The 22,086-nt window shown below is 39.8% G+C and overlaps 1 protein-coding gene across 1 annotated transcript in view; it reads left to right on the top strand.

Moving 5' to 3' along the window:
• SLC35F1 (solute carrier family 35 member F1) overlaps window positions 1–22,086 on the top strand; it is a 412,454-nt gene that overhangs the window by 315,158 nt on the left and 75,210 nt on the right. Inside the window, exon 3 of the mRNA XM_065888978.1 lies at window positions 7,570–7,697. Coding sequence (XP_065745050.1) covers window positions 7,570–7,697 — 128 coding nt within the window. The remainder of the gene's footprint in view (window positions 1–7,569; window positions 7,698–22,086) is intronic.

Here is a 22,086-nt window from a genome sequence, read left to right as displayed (position 1 = left end):
CTCTGTGTTCAGGTTTTTACTAAAGCTCCATTATGTAAGCCTGATTGATTCTCTATAGTCTCTGGGCGTGACCCAAAGCCTTCACCCCAAATCACATTGTTGGTCTTTCTGACATGGCCATCCTCAGCCTGGAATTATAACGTTACCCCAGGACAAATTGCAGACCTCTTTGGGGGCAAGGTTAAATTCTTTACTGCACGTCTACAGTATGTCGGAAGTTTGGCATGAGGAAAGACCAGCTGTGATAAAAGTCAAGATAATGATAAGAGCTCCTTTCGAGGCACCATGTTAAACATTTTATAAATATCTCATTTAATCCTGACCAACACTCAGGGAGGCAGGTCCACCTAGTAATTCCGATGTATAGATCAGGAAAATGGAGGTTTAGAGAGACTAAGTTGTGTGACAATATCATACACCCAGTGCCCGGAAGAGGCTGGGTTCGAGCCCGCTGCTGAATGGCTCCAGTGCCCTCCCTGTGTTGCCCTGCCAAAGGGAAGGCGTGGCTGCCACATCCACAGCTCCGCAGGGCACCGTTCTTGTCTTCTCTGAGAAGGCTGTCTCCTGGAGCCAGAAAGCAAAGGCTAGCCTGGCTGACTCACCATCCAAATCAAAAGGGAAGAACTCTTGGTGAGACTTCTCAGGGCAAGAATCTGCGCATATAGATAACTGCAAAAGAGCTAAGAAAGTTAAAATGGGCCCCAAGGGCTGGTTGCTCAACAAAAAGCATAAACTGGACAGGAGTTTGGAGTAGGAAGATGTGCTCCATTTTAATCAGTTAAATTTTGATTGTTGGATGACATATATCAGTACAAAGAAATGTGTCTATCACAGGTAGAAATATGGGACAATAGTACTGGTTTGTGTTTGATCATGCAACAACATAACATCTTTAAGATTTTCAGTGACCAATAGTGACAGTGTTTAGCATGCAAGCGGGTGTTTTTCTTTTTTTTTTTTCTCAGTACGTGGGCCTCTCACTGTTGTGACCTCTCCTGTTGCGGAGCACAAGCTCCAGACGCACAGGTCCAGCGGCCATGGCTCACGGGCCCAGCCGCTCCACGGCATGTGGGATCTTCCCGGACCGGGGCACGAACCCGTGTCCCCTGCATCGGCAGGTGGACTCTCAACCACTGTGCCACCAGGGAAGCCCCGGGTGTATTCTTTATAGGGTGTTCTTTCCAAGAATATGAAATGGGTGCTCTAAATGTATATCTAGTTTTTAAATTCTGAATGGACTTTGTTTAGGGGAGTTGTTTGGCTCTCATGCACTATTTTCATTAAGAGGTAGAGGAACCTGTAACACATAGATTTTGGTCAACAGAGTTTAATAGTCAGTACACAGTTTTCATATATGGGGTTTTAGACATCCTGAACTTTCAGAAAAGTTCTTTGTTTATCTATTTGTTGTAATTGCCTTTATGGTAAAATCTAGGCAGACTTACTATCAATTTTTCTATTAATATGAAGAAAAAAAATGTTAGCAATTGTGTCTCTCCTAAGATACATCAAGAACACAGGTTTTGGGGCTTCCCTGGTGGTGCAGTGGTTAAGAATCCACCTGCCAATGCAGGGGACATGGGTTCGAGCCCTGGTCTGGGAAGATCCTGCATGCCGCGGACCAGCTAAGCCCGTGCACCACAACTACTGAGCCTGTGCTCTAGAGCCCACGAGCCACAACTACTGAGCCCATGTGCTGCAGCTACTGAAGCCCGCACGCCTGGAGCCCATGCTCCGCAACAAGAGAAGCCACCGTAATGAGAAGCCTGTGCACTGCAACAAAGAGTAGTCCCCACTTGCTGCAACTAGAGAAAACCTGTGCACAGCAACAAAGACCCAATGCAGCCAAAAGTAAATAATTTTTTTAAAAAAGAACAGTTTTGCATATTTCAAAGGTGTAGAGTATAAGTGTGCCACATAAAATCATGTATCATAACTTCATAAAAGATGACAGCTTAAAAAATCCAGAAAAAAAAAGGTTTCTGAGGTTTAAGTGATCGTTTCATGTTTAAAAAGGTAATATACATTGAAAGATTTTTCGAATCATAAGGTATATATGTTTTTGTGTCAGAAAGGTAATAGAATGACTTTGTCATTAGGGCTAGAATATTTTGTTTTACTTATCAATGCCAAAAAAGTAACTTTGAAAAAAATAAAATAAACTTGCTGTTAAGAAACGTATCCTATATACAATCATGTTTACACATATATGGATTTTCTCTTAAAGTCACAGCTACCAGAAACTTACGTGATTATGATTCATTTTTAGTTGCTTTTCGATATTTTTCCAAACCCTTATTAGGCATCTCTGGAAGACAGCCAGATGACCGAGTACATTTTAACGGTGTTATTCAGCTATCTTACCTTGATAACAGGATCTTATTTACGTGAGTAACTATCTGTCTAAATCACTATGCTAGGCATAGTTCAGGATACGTAAAAAAGAGAAATAAGTGCTGAGGGGAAGCAGAGACTTTGGGAAAGCTTCCCATGGGAGCTTCACATCCAGGTAACTGGATCTTGCAGTGTGAGTGGGAACTTGAGCGAGAGGGATGTGAAGGGTGTAAAGTGGGAACTGAGGCCATGTCTCTTCTCCTCTTGGCTTTCTTTGAACCCTTTATGTGGTTTCCTCTTTTACGTTTTGCCTGTCACATGCAGCCTATGTGGTAACCTTGGAAACACCTCCTCAAAGCCCCTACGCTGGAAAGGCCCAGTAGGACTAGAGTCCCAGAGAACGAAGCCATTTCTGGTTCAAGCCTTAGGGGGAAGGGGTGTGTTCACATGGCTTCCCCTCCCAGATCAAGTAGTGAGATCCGGGAGAATTAAGACAAGGATCTGGCCCAGGGGAGAGGTGTCAAGGTCAAGGACACGGCCCTCAGGCTGCCTCCTGTCTGGACAAATGTCATATGCTGGCTGCAGTGTGATCCATCCACAATCTCAAGAGTTAGAGACAGAGGGTGTACAGCTAAAGCCCTAATGAGAAATTAAGAGAGTTCATTTTCCTGGGCTTCCTCCATGCAGGATCCATCACTCGCAGTGAGCCAGTCTGTGGTGGGTGGCTGGTCAGGATTCAAGGATTCCAGGACCCCACCTCTTGCTGACATGTCTTGTGCACATACCTGGCATTAGATATTAGCTTAAATACGACATTCGTACTGCCTTTAATGTACAATGCCCTATGAAATAGTTGCTACAGTCCCCATTTTACAGTAGAGCGATCAAGGTTCAGAGCCGTTACCCAAGTTACTCAGTACCACTAAGGTACGTCAGTGTCCAAACCCAGGTCTGTTGCCACTAAGCCAAGACATTAAAGGACTGCCTTTTATGCTCTTCTTAATCTCACTGTCTGGCTCCAATAGTGACAATGAATGAAACAATACAAAACAAAATGTAATCTTCATTATTTGTCCTTTTTATATGTCATCCTTACTCTCAGATTCACATTAAGAAGTGCAATTGATTGCAATTCTTTTTGTGAACCATTTACATTTTCATTTCCTTATTATTAGCACATTTATTTTGTTCACTTTTCTGACAAAAGAATTGTTTTGAATTCTACATCCTAATACTAAATTTCACCTTTTAAAGGTGAGTAATTAAAACTTATATCTTCAGTCATTCCTTTTTTCACATTCACTGATGAATATTTAACCTCTTCCCTTGGAGTTCTGGTAAAGGAAGATGGCATTATGGCTTCAAGTTGTGAGCCGAGGAGGCGTCCATTCAAGCAAGGGTCTCGCCCTCTTTGCGGGGGCTTCACTCTTGCTGCAGACCCTCTGTGCAAACGCATGCTGAGTTCTGTCCTTGCAGAAAAACACCATGAAGGATCACCCCGCCCGTGAGAGCCCTTAATGAAAATGCAGTCCCGAGATTAATGCAGCTTCTCGTTCCCTTTGCTGAATTCACCTCTGGTGCTGTCTCGCAATCCTTTTATTCTCTACTCAGACCACCACTGGGGGTGAACAAGAGTCCTATCCATGAATCAAGGCTCTTCAGGTTTCCAGTCGCTGCCGTGAATGTGGACCATGTTTCTCAGTCTTTGCACAGGTGTTTCCGCTTCCTTCATTCAACATTCATTGACCACTGCCACGCTCGCCCCACCCCATGTGTGACCATTGTTATTACGCCCAAGGCTTCAACTAGTAGTACAGCATATAACAGTAATTCTTATCATTAGGCTTTGTTAAGCCATAAATTTGATTGAAAGCCTTATTTTACAATTCACAAGGGAAACTCTGTCATGCCCTTAGATCAGGCAGGGAGACGTCAACTTTTGATACTGAGGTGAGGGTGATGGGACCCATGCTCATCCCTAAGCTGATTCAGGAGTGGACACACGACTGCGCGGCTGGGCACCGGCAACACTAGGGGACGCCGTGCACGTCGGCTTCAATGTGCCAGGCGCCCCCTGAAGTCTGGCAGAGGGGGCACCCTGCATGTGAGTTGGGACAAGCAGGTCATGATAGCTCCTTTAATGAGAAATGAATGACTCCTGAGGACAGGGCCGTAATTACAAACCAATAAGGCAAAATAGTGCAGTACCAGTGAGTGTGAAGCCTAGTGCCGGATTGTCATGAATTCAAATCCTGTCTCATCTTTGTGAACTTTTGGGCAAGTTACTTAACTCCTCCAGGCCCCAGTTTTGTCATCTGTAAATACGGTGAAAAGAAATACCTTCCATACAGGGATATTGTAAGGATTAAGTAAATTAATATTTGTAAAGCACATAGACACTGCCTGGTACATAGTATCATATAAGTATTTGTTACAAAAATGAAAAAATACATTCATTGGTCGTTTTGTTGATGCTTAGTAAAATGAGATATGAGTCACATGATCAAGACTGTCAATAATTTCCCTCTGTATTCTCAATTATTGCCATAGTTATTGTTGCTGGAACGCTATGTTACTTTCAATTAGGGTTACTTTCTTTAATTATGTTTTTCACATTTGTGAATACTGGCATACTCCACAGTTCTTTAAAAAGAGAATGAAAACAAAATTAAACTCTAAACCAATTATAGAGATACATATGTACAAGGATGTTCTTTAAAGAAAAATTGGAAACAACTTAAATGTCTGTCAGTGGGAGATGAGATAAATTGTGGCATATTCATAAAATGTAATTATATATCATTTAAAGTATATTACATTTATTCTCTACATTAAAAAATAGGGATCTATTTCTAGAACAATGTTAAGTATAAAGAACCCTAGAAGAATGACAGGTACAGTATTTACAATAAACTTTCATTTAAATACATACATATGTAGAAAACATATAACAAAGACATGAACATGAAGGATACATGACAATATCAAGATGGTGATTTGAGGAAGGAGGGAAGGGAATGGAATCTGGCAGTGGCAGAAATGGGGCTTCAATTTCATCTGTAACATTTCCTTTCTCAGAAAAAATCTGAAGCAAACATGGCAAAATTTTAACATTAATTAACTCAGGTTGGAGATTACCTTATCACATTATTCTCTATGCTTTCTATTTATATTTGGACATGTTGATAGTAAGAATAATAACAACAAATTTAAATGCCAAATTATAATTCTAAAATTTGCACCCTTAGATTTTATTACTCCTCTTAATTTTTTTAAAAATTCTTTTCCTTCAAAATGTTAACGTACCACCAATTGTGCTGGTGCTTTTATGGATGGCCCGGTTTCATGAGGTTTAGAAAGCACTTTGGCACGAGGGCTCTAAAGAATGCATCTTCACTATTCTAGAATTTTAATGGCCTATTATACATCAGTGTTAATGAGAGTCATGTAGATAAATCCCTAAGCAGTCCTTTTAAAGGTTGCATTTTTTGCTCAGCCAAAAAAAAAAAGAGAGCTTTCTTGCCTTCCTGGATAATTTTGCTAAGCAAGTGTGTTGTACGTTTTCAGGTGCTCAAGTGAAACAATATGGGAGCATTTGTTTAGAGTGTTTCGCTTGTAGACTTCTTCAGCAGAACAAACAGCAAGACAACAAATCATTCCTTTGAATCTGTGTAACTTTGAATATGTATTGATTGGCGGAACAAACAGTGCCATGATCCAGATTTTCAATGTCACATATTGAAATGTGGCTGGTGTGCTCTGAGTTTAGCAATTCTCTGTGCATCATGTAAATTACCTGGGACAATGACTTGTGACCTTAGAACTTCAGCTTTGCGGTTCAGTGTGCCATTGACCTTTTTATGTCCTATGTATAGAGTATTATGTGTAAAACGGTCACCAAATGAATTTATGTCAGATGTTCTAACTAGAAAACAATTTTCATCGTCTGGTGCATGAATGTTTATAGTAGATATATTTTAAATATTTCAATTTCAATGTTATTTAACATTGCTGAGGTTATTAAACACAAAATGTGTTCATAGATTCTGTATTACTTATTGACTACTCACCATGCACTGTTGGGCCCTAGAGATAAAGTGATGACCGAGACAGTGCCACTCTCTTCAAATTGTTAATAATCTAATGAGTAACAGAGTCAAGAAAACTGGCTATTATAACACAGGGAGATAAGTACTGTATCTGTGGAATAAGAAAGGGTGTTAAAGGAGCCCATAGCATGGAAACCCAACCGATTCTGAGAAGATCAAAGTGAAAGATCAAGGAAGGCTTCCTGGTGGTAGAGTCTATGCTGCTTCTTCATTTGAAGGCTGGGGGAAGAATAGTCCATGCAGGGGAATCAGCACATTGAAGAGCAAGAGAAAGCATACTTTGGGCCAAATGTTTGGATTGTTTCTTTGGTATCAAGAATCACCATTCACTCAGGGTTTCTGCATGTTCCACATCCTCTAAGGATTCCTCACAGTTTGGCCTCAGAAAGCTGTTATTATTAATAATCATGTTCCCCCACTTTGAGAAAAGGTACATTTCAGGCCTGAAATATGTAAAAATAAGGATGAAGAACTAAGCAGTTCAGAGTCTGTTCTGAGGCTACCAGCATAAGAGACAAGATGGTGAAGTTTGCAGTCGTCGGCAGCATTAAGACCAAGGCCTGTGGCACTCTTCCCCATCGATGAGTGACCCCCAACTTCCTCTCTCTTCCCATCACCCACACACCACCTGCGTGTAAGGTTCAGAGGCGAGCGAGCCCTCGGGATGGCACCCTGCAGCCTTACTGCAGATCTGCAGCTAAGCACAGGCTTTTCTCCATTTGACTCCGCTCTTTCCATTTTTGTCTATTTTACCACAATCCTGAAGTTCAGGACGATTTGGATTTCACGTGTTTATACAGCCTTTCTGAACACCTTTCCTTTTATTTTTACTTGACAAAAGTTTTCAAATGTTTGTGAGAAAATGTTTTGCATAGTGAACTAAAAACCTGTCCAGTCTTGTTCTGGGATACGAACTAATTTGAAGGGCTGAAATCTACCATGAAGTCTAGTAAACTAAGCACAAGCATGTCATTCTTGGACATATTGATTCATTTGTTTAATTAAACGTTTGATAAGGTACGGTAAAAAATATAGTACTGTAATATATATTTTAGAATCCTTCTAAATATACAGTTTCTCAACGTGTTCAGAGCTTAATCCATTTCTTCTTAACTTTGTAACGCAGGAGAAGAAAACCTCCTGGCAATTTTACGACGAAGATGGTGGAAGTATATGATCCTGGGACTGATAGACTTGGAAGCAAACTATCTGGTGGTCAAGGCTTACCAGTACACGACTCTGACCAGTATCCAGGTACCAAGGCTCTCTTCCCTTCTCATCTTCCTCATTTTCCAGATGTAGTTTACTTTCAGTTTAGTCACTTGGGAGTTCTGATGACTAGTTTCTCAGTTTTGCAACAAGAGGGAAATCGGTTATATAAAAATTAAGTGGACGTTTATTTCTGTGTTCCTTTAATTTTTCTTAATTCACATGTAATTGTACATCTCTTCTTTGTTTTTAGTATACCACAAGAACCATTGACAATGCAGGAAAATAATTTGTAGCTAAGAATGCTAATCTTACGTCAGCAGAAGAATTATTAGTAAGCATAAAAATAAATCTATTTTAATCACAACTTGTAAGGTTTTAGAATATGCTAATGGACTTTGATTAAGTAATCAAAGTGCTTAATAATCTTTTCTTTTAGCTTTCTTTAATGTGTAGATTTTGTAAGCTGAAGGGACAGAATTTTTCCTAAAGGGACAAGATTTACATTTCTACAATGTGTTAGGTATGAAGATAGCCACTGCATCCTTCCTTCCTCCCTCCCTCTCTCTCTTTTTCTTTTATGTAATTATGTGTACAAGCGTGCACGCGCACACACACACCATTGCAAATTTAACTTAGATTTTCACGATTTTTACCAGGCACCACTTATATTCCTCATTAAACCATAAATAATAATCTTGACTATTTTTGTTTCACCCTTATTTCTCTTTTTATGACAATATTATGAATTTTATAGTCATTCCAAGGCTCCAGGATGAAAACAAAATATTGTTCACATATCAGATTTTACTTAGATTTGATACCTCAACAACATTGCTGCCATTCCAATAATTTGCTTAGAAACAATAACAAAAATGAAGAAACAAGCAAGCGAACAAACCACTTGAATAAATTCAGATTATATAGATTGAATGGGAATCTATCCATATCAGAATTAGGTAGGGTCTACATGCTTCCTCCTGCATACCCAATAAGGGACAGAAAGGATGCTTCCCTACAACCACTGAAGAAAAGTCCAGAGCTCTATTTGATTGGACCACACTGATGGCAGGGGAACAGTGTGAGCTAACTGACCTAGACCTGGACTCTCTGAACCAATACAGGAGGAGATTTCTCTGATTTGTTTAGACAAATGTTTCTCAGTAGGAGTACTACTGGCATTTTGGGTAGGACAGTTTTTCATGATGTGAGTCATTTTCCTACTTTATAGGTCATTTAAGATTTCTGGTCCCTACCCATCAAATGCCCATAGCGTCTTTCAGCCTTTGTAACAACTAAAAGTGTCCTCATGGATTTCCAAATGCCCTCTAGCAGGTACCATCTCTAGTTGAGAATCACTGGCTCACCAATCAGCACTCACTCCTGGAGTCAGGGCAGGATCAATCTCACCCAATCACATATCTGTCACCCATTAAGGGAGAGATGAGGTGGATGGATGCTGGGAGAACAACCACAGTGCTCCAAACTCAGCCTAGCTCCTATTCACTTCCACAAGCCCCACAATGACAACAAATTTCTCTCTCTGTCTCTGTCTCTCTCTCTCTCTCTCTCATGCTCTCTCTCTCCTGTGCTCCCAGGCACTTTGTTTTATAGCTCTGTCTTCACAGTCTGTCTTACCTAAGAATGGTGTTTGAATATTTCCACCTACTCCACCAAGCTGTAAGCTTTTCACAGCAAAGAGGATTTCTTGTTCACTTTTGAATCGCTAGTACCTGGTAGGAAACCCAGCACATAATAGGCGCTCAAAAGTGTTTAAAGAGGTTAATTAAATTGCATTGATTTCCAGTATTTGGAGACACAGAAATTGCCAGCAGTTCTCTACCCACATGCAGAGGCCCCTGGAATGTCTATACCGGTATGTGGGAGAAGAAAGGGGAATGCTGGCTTCATAGCAGAACTGGGCCCATTAGTGCAGAGTCAAAAATTATTAATGGGCCTCCTGGGGAGCATGAAGAGGAAACTTACCCCTTTGGAAATCCATTTGACTTTTGTTTTCTTTTGTTAAGCATTGAAAAGTCACAACCAATTACTGGTTGCTTAAGTTCTATGGGGATTTATAAAAAAATTTTTTCAGTTTTTCAATTCCTTTTTGTAGACAGTGACAAGGTTTTTTTTCTTTCTTTTTTTTTTTTGCGGTACCGGGCCTCTCACTGTTGTGGCCTCTCCCGTTGCGGAGCACAGGCTCCGGGCGCGCAGGCTCAGCGGCCATGGCTCACGGGCCTAGCCGCTCTGCAGCATGTGGGATCTTCCTGGACCGGGGCACAAACCCGTGTCCCCTGCATCAGCAGGGGGACTCTCAACCACTATGCCACCAGAGAAGCCCAGTGACAAGGTTTTAATAACTTTCCCCTTGTCCTCAGGTGTTTTGTTCAACCCATGTTATGCACCACCATTAATCCATCCTTCCACCTCTCTCAAATTAGCTGTTTGACACTGCATTTAATGCTGCATTCTATGCAAAATTTATTTTAATTCTGTAGAAAGTCAAAAAGTAATTCTACTGAAATATCAGTTTGTCTTCATTATAACTTACTGAGCAAGGGATAGGGGGAAGTAAAAAAGCAAGTTGAATCAAACAATTCTAGAACCATTTTGCTACCTACAAAAAATAAACTTCTTAAATAATAATAAATGGTCAGAATAGAAGGCATTTGCTCTGGGAACCATGTCGGTACTGCTGTTTTGTAATTCAATTCTGTTTACTCATTGCAAATCACTGGAACTAACAAGGACCTATAATGATTTTCCCTTGTTTCTATAATTACTAATTGAGAACATAATATGTGCTAAGTGTTTAGCTTTTATTCATATATTAATCAATAAGGAAAATACACTAATTATACATCTGAGAAATGTACTAGTTATTGCAAGTGATGTAAATAGAAATGAATCAACCTTTGCTGTACACTTGAAACTAACACAACATTGTTAATCAACTATACTCCAATATAAAATAAAAAAATTTTTAATAAAATAAAATTAAAGAATAAAAACATTAACAGAAAAAAAAAAGAATGACAAAGCTTCTACAGAGTTAAAAAAAAAAGAAAAGAACAAAGGAAATGAATCAACCTTACCCTCCAGGAGCTTCTGAACTTATAAAGGGGACAGGAGGCACAGTCTATTGATAGTAACATCATGTACAGCAAGGGAACGGATGCCAAAGTGCTATAGTTTTCACAGGAGCCAGAGATGATGTTTATTTGCAGAGGCAAGAAAGTACCCATTCAGAGGAGTCTATAAGATTGAATAAAATTTAGGTATAGCTTTGAACCCAGAAAGAAAATCATGGCAAAAGCTTAGGGGCAGAAAACCTGAGGAATATGATTGGAGAACAATTATTCCAGTTTGATTCATCCAGTCACTTCAAAAATAACTACTGAATACTTCTCTGTTCAAGTCAGTGTATTAGGTAGTGAACAGTGAGGAAATAGTAAAAAAAAAGATACTTTCTGTATTCTTTGGCACTTCCAGGCAAATGGGAAGGGCAGCCAAATAACCAAATGAATGGCTGCATCATTATAGTCAGAGATGAGTGTTCTAAAAGAAAGCAACACAGTTCTACGAGAACATTTGTCAAAACAACTTGGCCTAAACTGGAAAGTTGGGGAAGATTTTCCTAAAAGACTAGTGGTAGAGCTGAGACCTATAAGAGAAGTGGAAGATTAGTTGAGAAAGAAAGAGGTCCAAGCAAAGAAGACAGCGTGCTCAAGGCTCTGTGGTGGGAAGGACCATGACAAGGATGAGGTTGTGAGCAAGGGCTTGTGACTAGGCAAGGAGAGTGAAGAAAAGAGTGGTGCAAGATGGGCTGGGGAAGGAGGCAAGTGCTAGACTCAACAAGTCTTGACAGCCAGGTCAAGAGTTTGAGTCTTTAGGCTAAGTGCCGTGGGAAGCCACATTTGAGTTTTGAAGGCAGGCAGGCTGTGGTGCAGAGAACAGATTGAAGCAATGGGTGCTCATTATGGAATAAAGTAAGATAGAGCCAAAAAGTTAAGCTGGGGTCATGTCATAGGAGGTCTTCAAGGTCAGGATGAAAAGTGTGGCTTAATTTTGTAAATAAAAGAGAGCTGTGAAGGTTTCTGAGGAAAGGAATGATAGGATGTAGCCCAACAGCCCTTTTGCAAAGGCACTTCTGTTTTAACAAGACAGTCCTCATTACTAGTTGGCAAACGACCAAGTACTTTTGTCTTCTGATTCTCTTAAGAACAGTGATATAGAACAAAAAGACATGAAGAGGCTCTCTGTGCTTTATCCTCTTGCTCTTTCAGTTAATTCCTTAAACTCATGGTTAAATGTCACAAACAATTAATGCATGAAGTGTGAGAGGAAAATATATATTTCTGGAATGATTATAGACTCACAAGGAATTGCAAAACTATATAGGATTCTATGAACTGTCCACACAGCTTTTCCCCAATGGTGACATTTTATATGACTAGGATACTGACATTGGTACAATACTGTTAACTAAGCCACAGACCTGATTCAGTTTTCATCCCTTTTCTTTCACTCGTTTGTTGGTGTGTGTGTGTAGCTCTACACAATTTGATCCATGTATAGGTTTGTGTAACTACGACCACAGTCAGGATACAGAACTATACTATCACCACAAAGAAACTCCCTCATACAACCCCTATGAAGTCACACCCATTCCACCACCCTCATTCCTATCCCTAGCAACGACTACTCTATTCTCCATCTCTATGATTTTGTCAGCTGGAGAATGCTATATAAAATGGAATCACACAGTGTTTAACCTTTTGAGATTGGCTTTTTTCACTAAGCATAATACCCTTAAGTCCACCCAAATTGTTGCATGTATCAATAGTTTGGTCTTTTTATTGCTGAGTAGTATGCCATAGTATAAACATATCAGGGTTTGTTTAGCCATCACCTGCTGAAGGACATTTGGATTATTTCCAGCTTTGGTTTTTTACAAATAAAACTGCTATGAGGAGTTAGAGGGAGGTGTGACTACAGGAGAAGGTCATTGTCTTTGTGATATAAGGACTCAACCCATCATTGCTATCTTTGAAAGAGGAAGAGGCCACAAGCCAAGGTATGTGTGTAGCCTGTAGAAGGTGGAAAAGGAGTCTATTCTTTTGATGTTCTGACCACAGAATTATATCAGCTCTAACATCCATGTAGATGAGACAGACTTGAAATCAATCTCGTTGATTGTCTGAGAGATCTTCTGAGACAAGAACCAAGATGGCGGAGTAGAAGGATGTGCTCTCACTCCCTCTTGCAAGAACACCAGAATCACAACTAGCTGCTGGACAGTCATCCACAGGAAGACACTGGAACTCACCAAAAAAGATACCCCACATCCAAAGACAAAGGAGAAGCTACAGTGAGACGGTGGGAGGGGCGCAATCACAGTAAAATCAAATCCCACAACTGCTGGGTGGGTGACTCACAGACTGGAGAACACTTATACCACAGAAGTCCACCCACTGGATTGAAGGTTCTTAGCCCCATGTCAGCTTCCCAACCTGGGGGTCTGGCAACGGGAGGAGGAATTCCTAGAGAATCAGACATTGAGGGTGAGTGCGATTTGATTGCAGGACTTAGACAGGAGTAGGGAAAACAGAGACTCCACTCTTGGAAGGCACACACAAAGTAATGTGCACATCAGGACCCAGGGGAAGGAGCAGTGACCCCGGGGAAGACTGAACCAGACCTACCTGCTAGTGTTGGAGGGTCACCTGTGGGGGGGGGGGTGGCTGTGGCTCACCGTGGAGACAAGGACACTGGCAGCAGAGGTTCTGGGAAGTGCTCCTTGGCGTGAGCCCTCGCAGAGTCCCTATTTAGCCCCACCAAAGAGCCCAGGTAGGCTCCAGTGTTGGGTTGCCTCAGGCCAAACAACCAACAGGGAGGGAACCCAACCCCACCTATCAGCAGTCAAGCGGCTTAAAGTTTTACTGAGCTCTGCACACCAGAGCAACAGGCAGCTCTACCCACCACCAGTCCCCCCCATCAGGAAACTTGCACAAGCCTCTTAGATAGCCTCATCCACCAGAGGGCAGACAGCAGAAGCAAGAAGAACTACAATCCTGCAGCATGTGGAATAAAAACCACATTCACAGAAAGACAGACAAGAGGAAAAGGCAGAGGGCTATGTACCAGATGAAGGAACAAGATAAACCCCCACAAAAGAATTAAAGAAGTGGAGATAGGCAACCTTCCAGAAAAAGAATTCAGAATAATGATAGCAAAGATGATCCAGGACCTTGGCAAAAGAATGGAGGCAAAGATTGAGAAGATGCAAGAAATGTTTAACAAAGACCTAGAAGAATTAAAGAACAAACAAACAGAGATGAACAATACAATAACTGAAAAGAAAACTACACTAGAAGGAATCAGTAGCAGAATAACTGAGGCAGAAGAACGGATAAGTGACCTGGAAGACAGATTGGTGGAATTCACTGCTGCAGAACAGAATAAAGAAAAAAGAATGAAAAGAAATGAAGACAGCCTAAGAGACCTCTGGGACAACATTACATGCAACAACATTTGCATTATAGGGGTCCCAGAAGGAGAAGAGAGAGAGAAAGGACCCGAGAAAATATTTGAAGAGATTATACTCAAAAACTTCCCTAACATGGGAAAGGAAATAGCCACCCAACTCCAGGAAGCTCAGAGAGTCCCATACAGGATAAACCCAAAGAGAAACATGCTAAGACACATAATCAAACTGGCAAAAATTAAAGACAAAGAAATATTATTGAAAGCAGCAAGGGACAAATGACAAATAACATACAAGGGAACTCTCATAAGGTTAACAGCTGATTTCTCAGCAGAAACTCTACAAGCGAGAAGGCAGTGGCATGATATATTTAAAGTGATGAAAGGGAAGAACCTACAGCCAAGATTACTCTACCCAGCAAGGATCTCATTCAGATTCAACAGAGAAATCAAAAGCTTTAGAGACAAGCAAAAGCTGAGAGAATTCAGTACCACCAAACCAGCTCTACAACAAATGCTAAAGGAACTTCTCAAAGTGGGAAACACAAGAGAAGAAAAGGACCTACAAAAACAAACCCAAAGCAATTAAGAAAATGGTCATAGGAACATACATATCGAAAATTACCTTAAACATGAACGGATTAAATATTCCAACCTAAAGACACAGGCTTGCTGAATGGATACAAAAACAAGACCCATCTATATGCTGTCTACTTCAGACCTAGGGACACATACAGACTGAAAGTGAGGGGATGGAAAAATATATTCCAAGCAAATGGAAGTCAAAAGAAAGCTGGAGTAGCAATACTCATATTAGATAAAATAGACTTTAAAATAAAGAATGTTACAAGAGACAAGGAAGGACACTACATAATGATCAAGGGATCAATCCAAGAAGAAGATATAACAATTATAAATATATATGCACCCAACATAGGAGCACCTCAATACATAAGGCAACTGCTAACAGCTATAAAATAGGAAATCGACAGTAACACAATAATAGTAGGGGACATTAACACCTCACTTACACCAATGGACAGATCATCCATAATGAAAATAAATAAGGAAGCAGAAGCTTTAAATGACACAATAGACCAGATAGACTTAATTGATATTTATAGGACATTCCATCCAAAAACAGCAGATTACACTTTCTTGTCAAGTGTGCACAGAACATTTTCCAGGATAGATCACATCTTGGGTCATAAATCAAGCCTCAGTAAATATAAGAAAATTGAAATCATATCAAGCATCTTTTCTGACCACAATGCTGTGAGATTAGAAATGAATTACAGAGAAAAAAACGTAAAAAACATAAACACATGGAGGCTAAACAATACGTTACTAAATAACCAAGAGATCACTGAAGAAATCAAAGAGAAAATCAAAAAATACGTAGAGACAAAAGACAATGAAATCACGATGATCCAAAACCTATGGGATGCAGCAAAAGCATTTCTAAGCGGGAAGTTTATAGCTATACAAGCCTACCTCAAGAAACAAGAAGAATCTCAAATAAAAAATCTAACCTTACACTGAAAAGAACTAGAGAAAGAAGAACAAACAAAACCCAAAGTTAGCAGAAGGAAAGAAATCATAAAGATCAGAGAAGAAATAAATGAAATAGAAACAAAGAAAACAGTAGCAAAGATCAATAAAAATAAAAGCTCATTCTTTGAGAAGATAAACAAAACTGATAAACCATTAGCCAGACTCATCAAGAAAAAGAGGGAGAGGACTCACATCAATAAAATTAGAAGTGAAAAAGGAGAAGTTACAACAGACACCGCAGAAATACAAAGCATCCTAAGAGACTACTACAAGCAACTCTATGCCAATAAAGTGGACAACCTGGAAGAAATGGACAAATTCTTAGAAAGGTATAACCTTCCAAGACTGAACCAGGAAGAAATAGAAAATGTGAACAGACTAATCACAAGTAATGAAATTGAAACTGTGATTAAAAATCTTCCAACAAACAAAAGTCCAGGACCAGATGGCTTCACAGGTGAATTCTATCAAACATTTAGAGAAGAGCTAACACCCATCCTTCTCGAACTCTTCCCAAAAATTGCAGAGGAAGGAATACTCCCAAACTCATTCTATGAGGCCACCATCACCCTGATACCAAAACCAAACAAAGATACTACAAAAAAAGAAAATTACAGACCAATATCACTGATGAATATAGATGCAAAAATCCTCAACAAAATACTAGCAAACAGAATCCAACGACACATTAAAAGGGTCACACACCATGATCAAGTGGGATTTATCTAAGGGATGCAAGGATTCTTCAATATACACAAGTCAATCAATGTGATAAACCATATTAACAAATTGAAGAATAAAAACCGTATGTTCATCTCAATAGATGCAGAAAAAGCTTTTGAAAAAGTTCAACACCAATTTATATTAAAAACTCTCCAGAAAGTGGGCACAGAGGGAGCCTACCTCAACATAATAAAGGCCATATATGACAAACCCACAGCAAACATCATTCTCAATGGTGAAAAACTGAAAGCATTTCCTCTAAGATCAGGAACAAGTTAAGGATGTCCACTCTCACCACTATTATTCAACATACTTTTGGAAGTCCTAGCCACAGCAATCAGAGAAGAAAAAGAAATAAAAGGAATACAAATTGGAAAAGAAGAAGTAAAACTCTCACTGTTTGCAGATGACATGATACTATACATAGAGCATCCTAAAGATGCCAGCAGAAAACTACTAGAGCTAATCAAGGAATTTGGTAAAGTTGAAGGATACAAAATTAATGCACAGAAATCTCTGGCATTCCTATACACTAATGATGAAAAATCTGAAAATGAAATCAAGAAAACACTCTCATTTACCATTGCAAGAAAAAGAATAAAATACCTAGGAATAAACCTACCTAGGGAGACAAAAGACCTGTATGCAGAAAACTATAAGATACTGATGAAAGAAATTAAAGATGATACCAACAGATGGAGAGATATACCATGTTCTTGGATTGGAAGAATTAATACTGTGGAGATGACTATACTACCCAAAGCAATCTACAGATTCAGTGCAATTCCTATCAAGTTTCCAATGGCATTTTTACGGAACTAGAGCAAAAAGTCTTAAAATTTGTATGGAGACACAAAAGACCCCGAATAGCCAAAGCAGTCTTGAGGGAAAAAAACAGAGCTGGAGGAATCAGACTCCCTGACTTCAGACTATACTACAAAGCTACAGTAATCAAGACAGTATGTTACTGGCACAGAAACAGAAACACAGATCAATGGAACAAGATAGAAAGCCCAGAGATAAACCCATGCGCCTATGGTCAGCTAATCTATGACAAAGGAGCCAAGGATATACAATGTAGAAAAGACAGTCCCTTCAATAAGTGGTGCTGGGAAAACTGGACAGCCACATGTAAAAGAATGAAATTAGAACATTCCCTAACACCATACACAAAAATAAACTCAAAATGAATTTGAGACCTAAATGTAAGACCAGACACTATAAAACTCTTAGAGGAAAACATAGGAACAACACTGTTTGACATTAATTACAGCAAGATCTTTTTTGATCCACCTCCTAGAGAAATGGAAATAAAAACAAAAATAAACAAATGGGACCTAATGAAACTTCAAAGCTTTTGCATAGCAAAGGAAACCATAAACGAGACGAAACGACAACCCTCAGAATGGGAGAAAATATTTGCAAACAAATCAACGGACAAAGGATTAATCTCCAAAATATATAAACAGCTCATGCAGCTCAATGTTAAAAAAACAAACAACCCAATCCAAAAATGGGCAGAAGACCTAAATAGACATTTCTCCAAAGAAGATATACAGATTGACAACAAACACATTCAAGGATGCTCAACATCACTAATTATTAGAGAAATGCAAATCAAAACTACAATGAGGTATCACCTCACACCAGTTAGAATGGGCATCATCAGAAAATCTACAAACAACAAATGCTGGAGAGGGTGTGGAGAAAAGGGAACCCTCTTGCGCTGTTGGTGGGAATGTAAATTGATATAGCCACTATGGAGAACAGTATGGAGTTTCCTTAAAATACTAAAAATAGAATTACCACATGATCCAGCAATCCCACTACTGGGCATATACCCAGAGAAAACCATAATTCAAAAAGACACATGTACCCCAATGTTCATTGCAGCACTGTTCACAATAGCTAGGTTATGGAAGCAACCTAAATGCCTATCAACAGACAGATGGATAAAGAAGATGTGGTACATATATACAATGGAATATTACTCAGCCATAAAAAGGAACGAAATTGGGTCATTTGTAGAGATGTGGATGTATCTAGAGACTGTCATACAGAGTGAAGTAAGTCAGAAAGAGAAAGACAAATATCGTATATTAACGCATATATGTGGAACCTAGAAAAATGGTACAGATGAACTGGTTTGCAGGGCAGAAATTGAGACACAGATGTAGACAACTAATGTATACCCCAAGTGGGGAAAGCCATGGGGGGATGGGGGTGGTGGTGTGATGAATTGGGCAATTGGAATTTACATGTCTACACTGATGTGTATAAAATTGATGACTAATAAGAACCTGCTGTATAAAAAAATAAATAAAATTTAAAAAAAACAAAACTGCTATGACATTCATGTGGAGGTTTTATATTAACGTAAGACCTCATCTCTCTGAGATAAATGCTCAAAGCTACAGTTTCTGGATCATGTGGAAAATGATCCAGATTTCAGAAACAGTCAAACAACTGTCCAGAGTGGTTGTACAACTTTACATTCCCACCAGCAATGTATGAGAGGTCCCGTTCTCCCTGCCCTCACCAGCATTTGGTGTTATCACTATTTTTTATGTTAGCCATTCTAAAAGGTGTGCAGTGATAATTCATTGTGGGTTTAATTTGCAGTTGTTTAATGGCTAACAATGTCAAACATCTTTTGGAAAAAAAATTTTAACTTTGCCTTTGTAGTAGGGAGCTAAAGAAAGTTAACAAAGGCAAAAGATAACATTTATTCAGGAAAAAGATGATGAAAGCCAGACATGGAAGTGAAAAAACCCAGCTGTTTTTTTTATTAGAAAGTCAAAGGAGAGATTGTAACACCACCATGTTGGATTTATAAGGATTTTATTTTATAGGCACATTTGTGGGTTTGTATCTCTTGACTTGTAGAGAATGAATAGATTGTGTCTGTGACTTTGAGACAGATTAGCAGTGACATTTGGATAAATTCTAAAAGCTGTGCTATTTTTATAACTGCTATATGAACCATATCAGTAGAAATACCAGCTTTACAACTTCTCACCCAAAGTTTATTCATCTTTCTTCAGCCATGTAGTACTAAAATGCAAACAGGTGAAACTAGTACATCTGTGAAATAAGAAAAAAGCAGATCTCTTCAAACAGTATAGTTTGGTAATTAAAATGAACTCACATGGGAAACAATTTCCAGTTCTCTTGCTAACCATACTGAGGAGACTGTACCTTTAACACATCCCCTCCTTCACACAGTGCATGTGTCCGAGCTCTTCCCATTTTCTAAGCAGTTTCCCAGGAGCAAAGAACAAGAAAGAAAACCCTCTAGCCCTGATTGTTTTCCTTCAGCCCACTCCTCTCCTTGGGTATGTTAGCAGAGGTTAATACAGAATGAAAGCCAGCCTCCCTAATATGCAGTGTGATATCTGACCCTGAGACTAATTCTACAAGGTACACACATGCGACATACAGACTAATTCTACAAGGTACACACATGTGACATACATGTGTAACATACACATGCAATAGTTTTTTACCAAAGTGATGGCTTTTTGTAACTCTCAGTACTTTCTAGGTCCACTCTTTCTGAATTTTCAGTAGGCTAGGAATTAAGTTGTATAAGATACAGAGAAAGGCTGGGTAATTTGTACCTTCTTATGTCTCTCTGGAGTCTAAAGTTTAAGTCATATGAATAGACTTGGCATCCAGATTCCTTTATTGATTAAAAAATGCCAACACTGTGGCTAGATGATGGGGACACAGCTACTGATCAGACCAGAGCCATACCATGGGATGATAGACAGCTACCCTAACAATTAGAATACAGTGTGGCAGTGTGGTGGGAAAAATATGCATTCAGCTCAGTGGAGACATGGGAAGAGGTACTTCTCACCCTGAAGATTTATGTAACGGAGGTCCTATAGTCAAGAAGTTGTGACACATGAGAGAAAGTCACTAAGCAGACTTTTTATTTGTAGCCAACCTGAATTTCCACCTCCATGGATGAGCAGAGAGAAAGCACGCCTGTGCACATGAGAAACGTGTCCCGTGGGCTTGAGTTTACGATTATGAGCTCAGCTTTTAAGACTGTATTTCCTTCTTTATCCTCACTGTTTTTACCTGTCCCTGGTATAGGACTGTGGCAGTTTAATGACTATTCAAGAGCTATTTTAAAGTACATTTAAAGGCAAAGTATTCAAAAGCAATGTTCTTACCCCTAAAGGGAACGTGATATTCTGACTCTCAGATTTCTCAAATCTGGACTTCCTATTCTCATGATTGTGAAAATAACTTAAATGTGTAGCAGTCTAAATCCAAATATTTGATTGGATGCAGCACAGTTTTTGGTCAGCCTTTTGTCCTGATGTAGGGGAGAGACCCTTGCATATCATCGAAGGACACACTAAGACGATCTTCAGTCTTTCTTTAGTTCCAGATGATGCCTATCCCTAAACCTGTTTTTAAATGTGTTCTGTCAAACCACCTTCTACAAAAGGGAGCTTTCATACTCTACCTCCGTTGACTCTGGTCCTGCGGGCTGGTGCCCTGATGCCATCAGGTAATTCCACTGGAAAGTAAGAGGAGTGTCTCTCTCCATTCCTCCCACTACACTCCACAGCAGCCAGGAAATCGTGCATTTGATCGTGTCTTGACTCTGTTTCTTCCTCTTCACCTTCCTTGCTGTAACTGTCACTTTCTACTTTATATGATGGCTGTTTACATATTTCCTCTCTCCTTTAAGTCTGTAAGGTCCTTGAGGTGAGACCTGTGTACCTGATATACAATAAGCACTGAAAAAATGTCTGATGTTTGAATAAATGTGGAAACAATTCATCTTTGTCTCCTTCACAAGATCAGGTACATATAGATGTCAAACATATATGAAATATTTGAATAAAAAAGTTAATGAATGAAAGGATGAATTTCTAAGGGCCAGTTATTGGGCAAGGCAACACAAATCATCTTTAATAGTTTTATCATCGGTAAGTGCATTTATTCCTGCAGGACCCAAGTGTGGAACTCTAAACACCTTTAAGTAGTCTACTATGCTCTGGGGATATAAAGATGATGAAAAAATTGTCCTAGCTCTCAAGTATTGCAGGCAAAGCCTGGATGCAGATTCACTCATGCTATGCTTAGATGTCCAAAGCAATTGTACCTTCTTTATATCCTACAATTGATCTAATCTTCATAGTGAACCTCCTCCAAATATCCCCAAGGTAGCTAAATAGCAGTGGTTGGAGGGAAAAGTCTGGTTAGATGTAAAACTTACTAATTTCTTCTGGTTTAAAATCTTTCTTTGGATAGTTCAGTTGCTTTTGGACAAATGCCCAGCCTCTCAGAATGCCTCTCTCCCATAGGCGTTTCCGAGAAGGCACGTGGGTCTCTAGCATGACCTTTGGCCTCACGTTGGTCCTTTGGCTGCTGTCCACCATTGGGCAGTCGGCCAGCGGTTGAGCGTGCACTCACTGGGTTGGGGTGGATCTGTGGCTCAGTTCTGTGCCTGGCACTCTGCTGGCCTCTGCTGCTCCTCCCCCCTTGCTGAGTCCCCCGATTCTCTCTGATGATGTGGACCTCCAGGTATCTGGCTGTGACACATAGAACCCCCTGTCCTGCCCCAGGTCAGCCAGCCTGCACCCCTTTGCAGAGCACTCTGACTTCTGGCAAAACAGGAGCTAAGAAGGATGCTGGGGAACGA

The sequence above is a fragment of the Phocoena phocoena genome, chromosome 12 (assembly GCF_963924675.1).
Source record: "Phocoena phocoena chromosome 12, mPhoPho1.1, whole genome shotgun sequence".
NCBI classification, from domain to species: Eukaryota; Metazoa; Chordata; class Mammalia; order Artiodactyla; family Phocoenidae; genus Phocoena; species Phocoena phocoena.
This window is presented reverse-complemented; position numbering and strand designations above follow the sequence as displayed.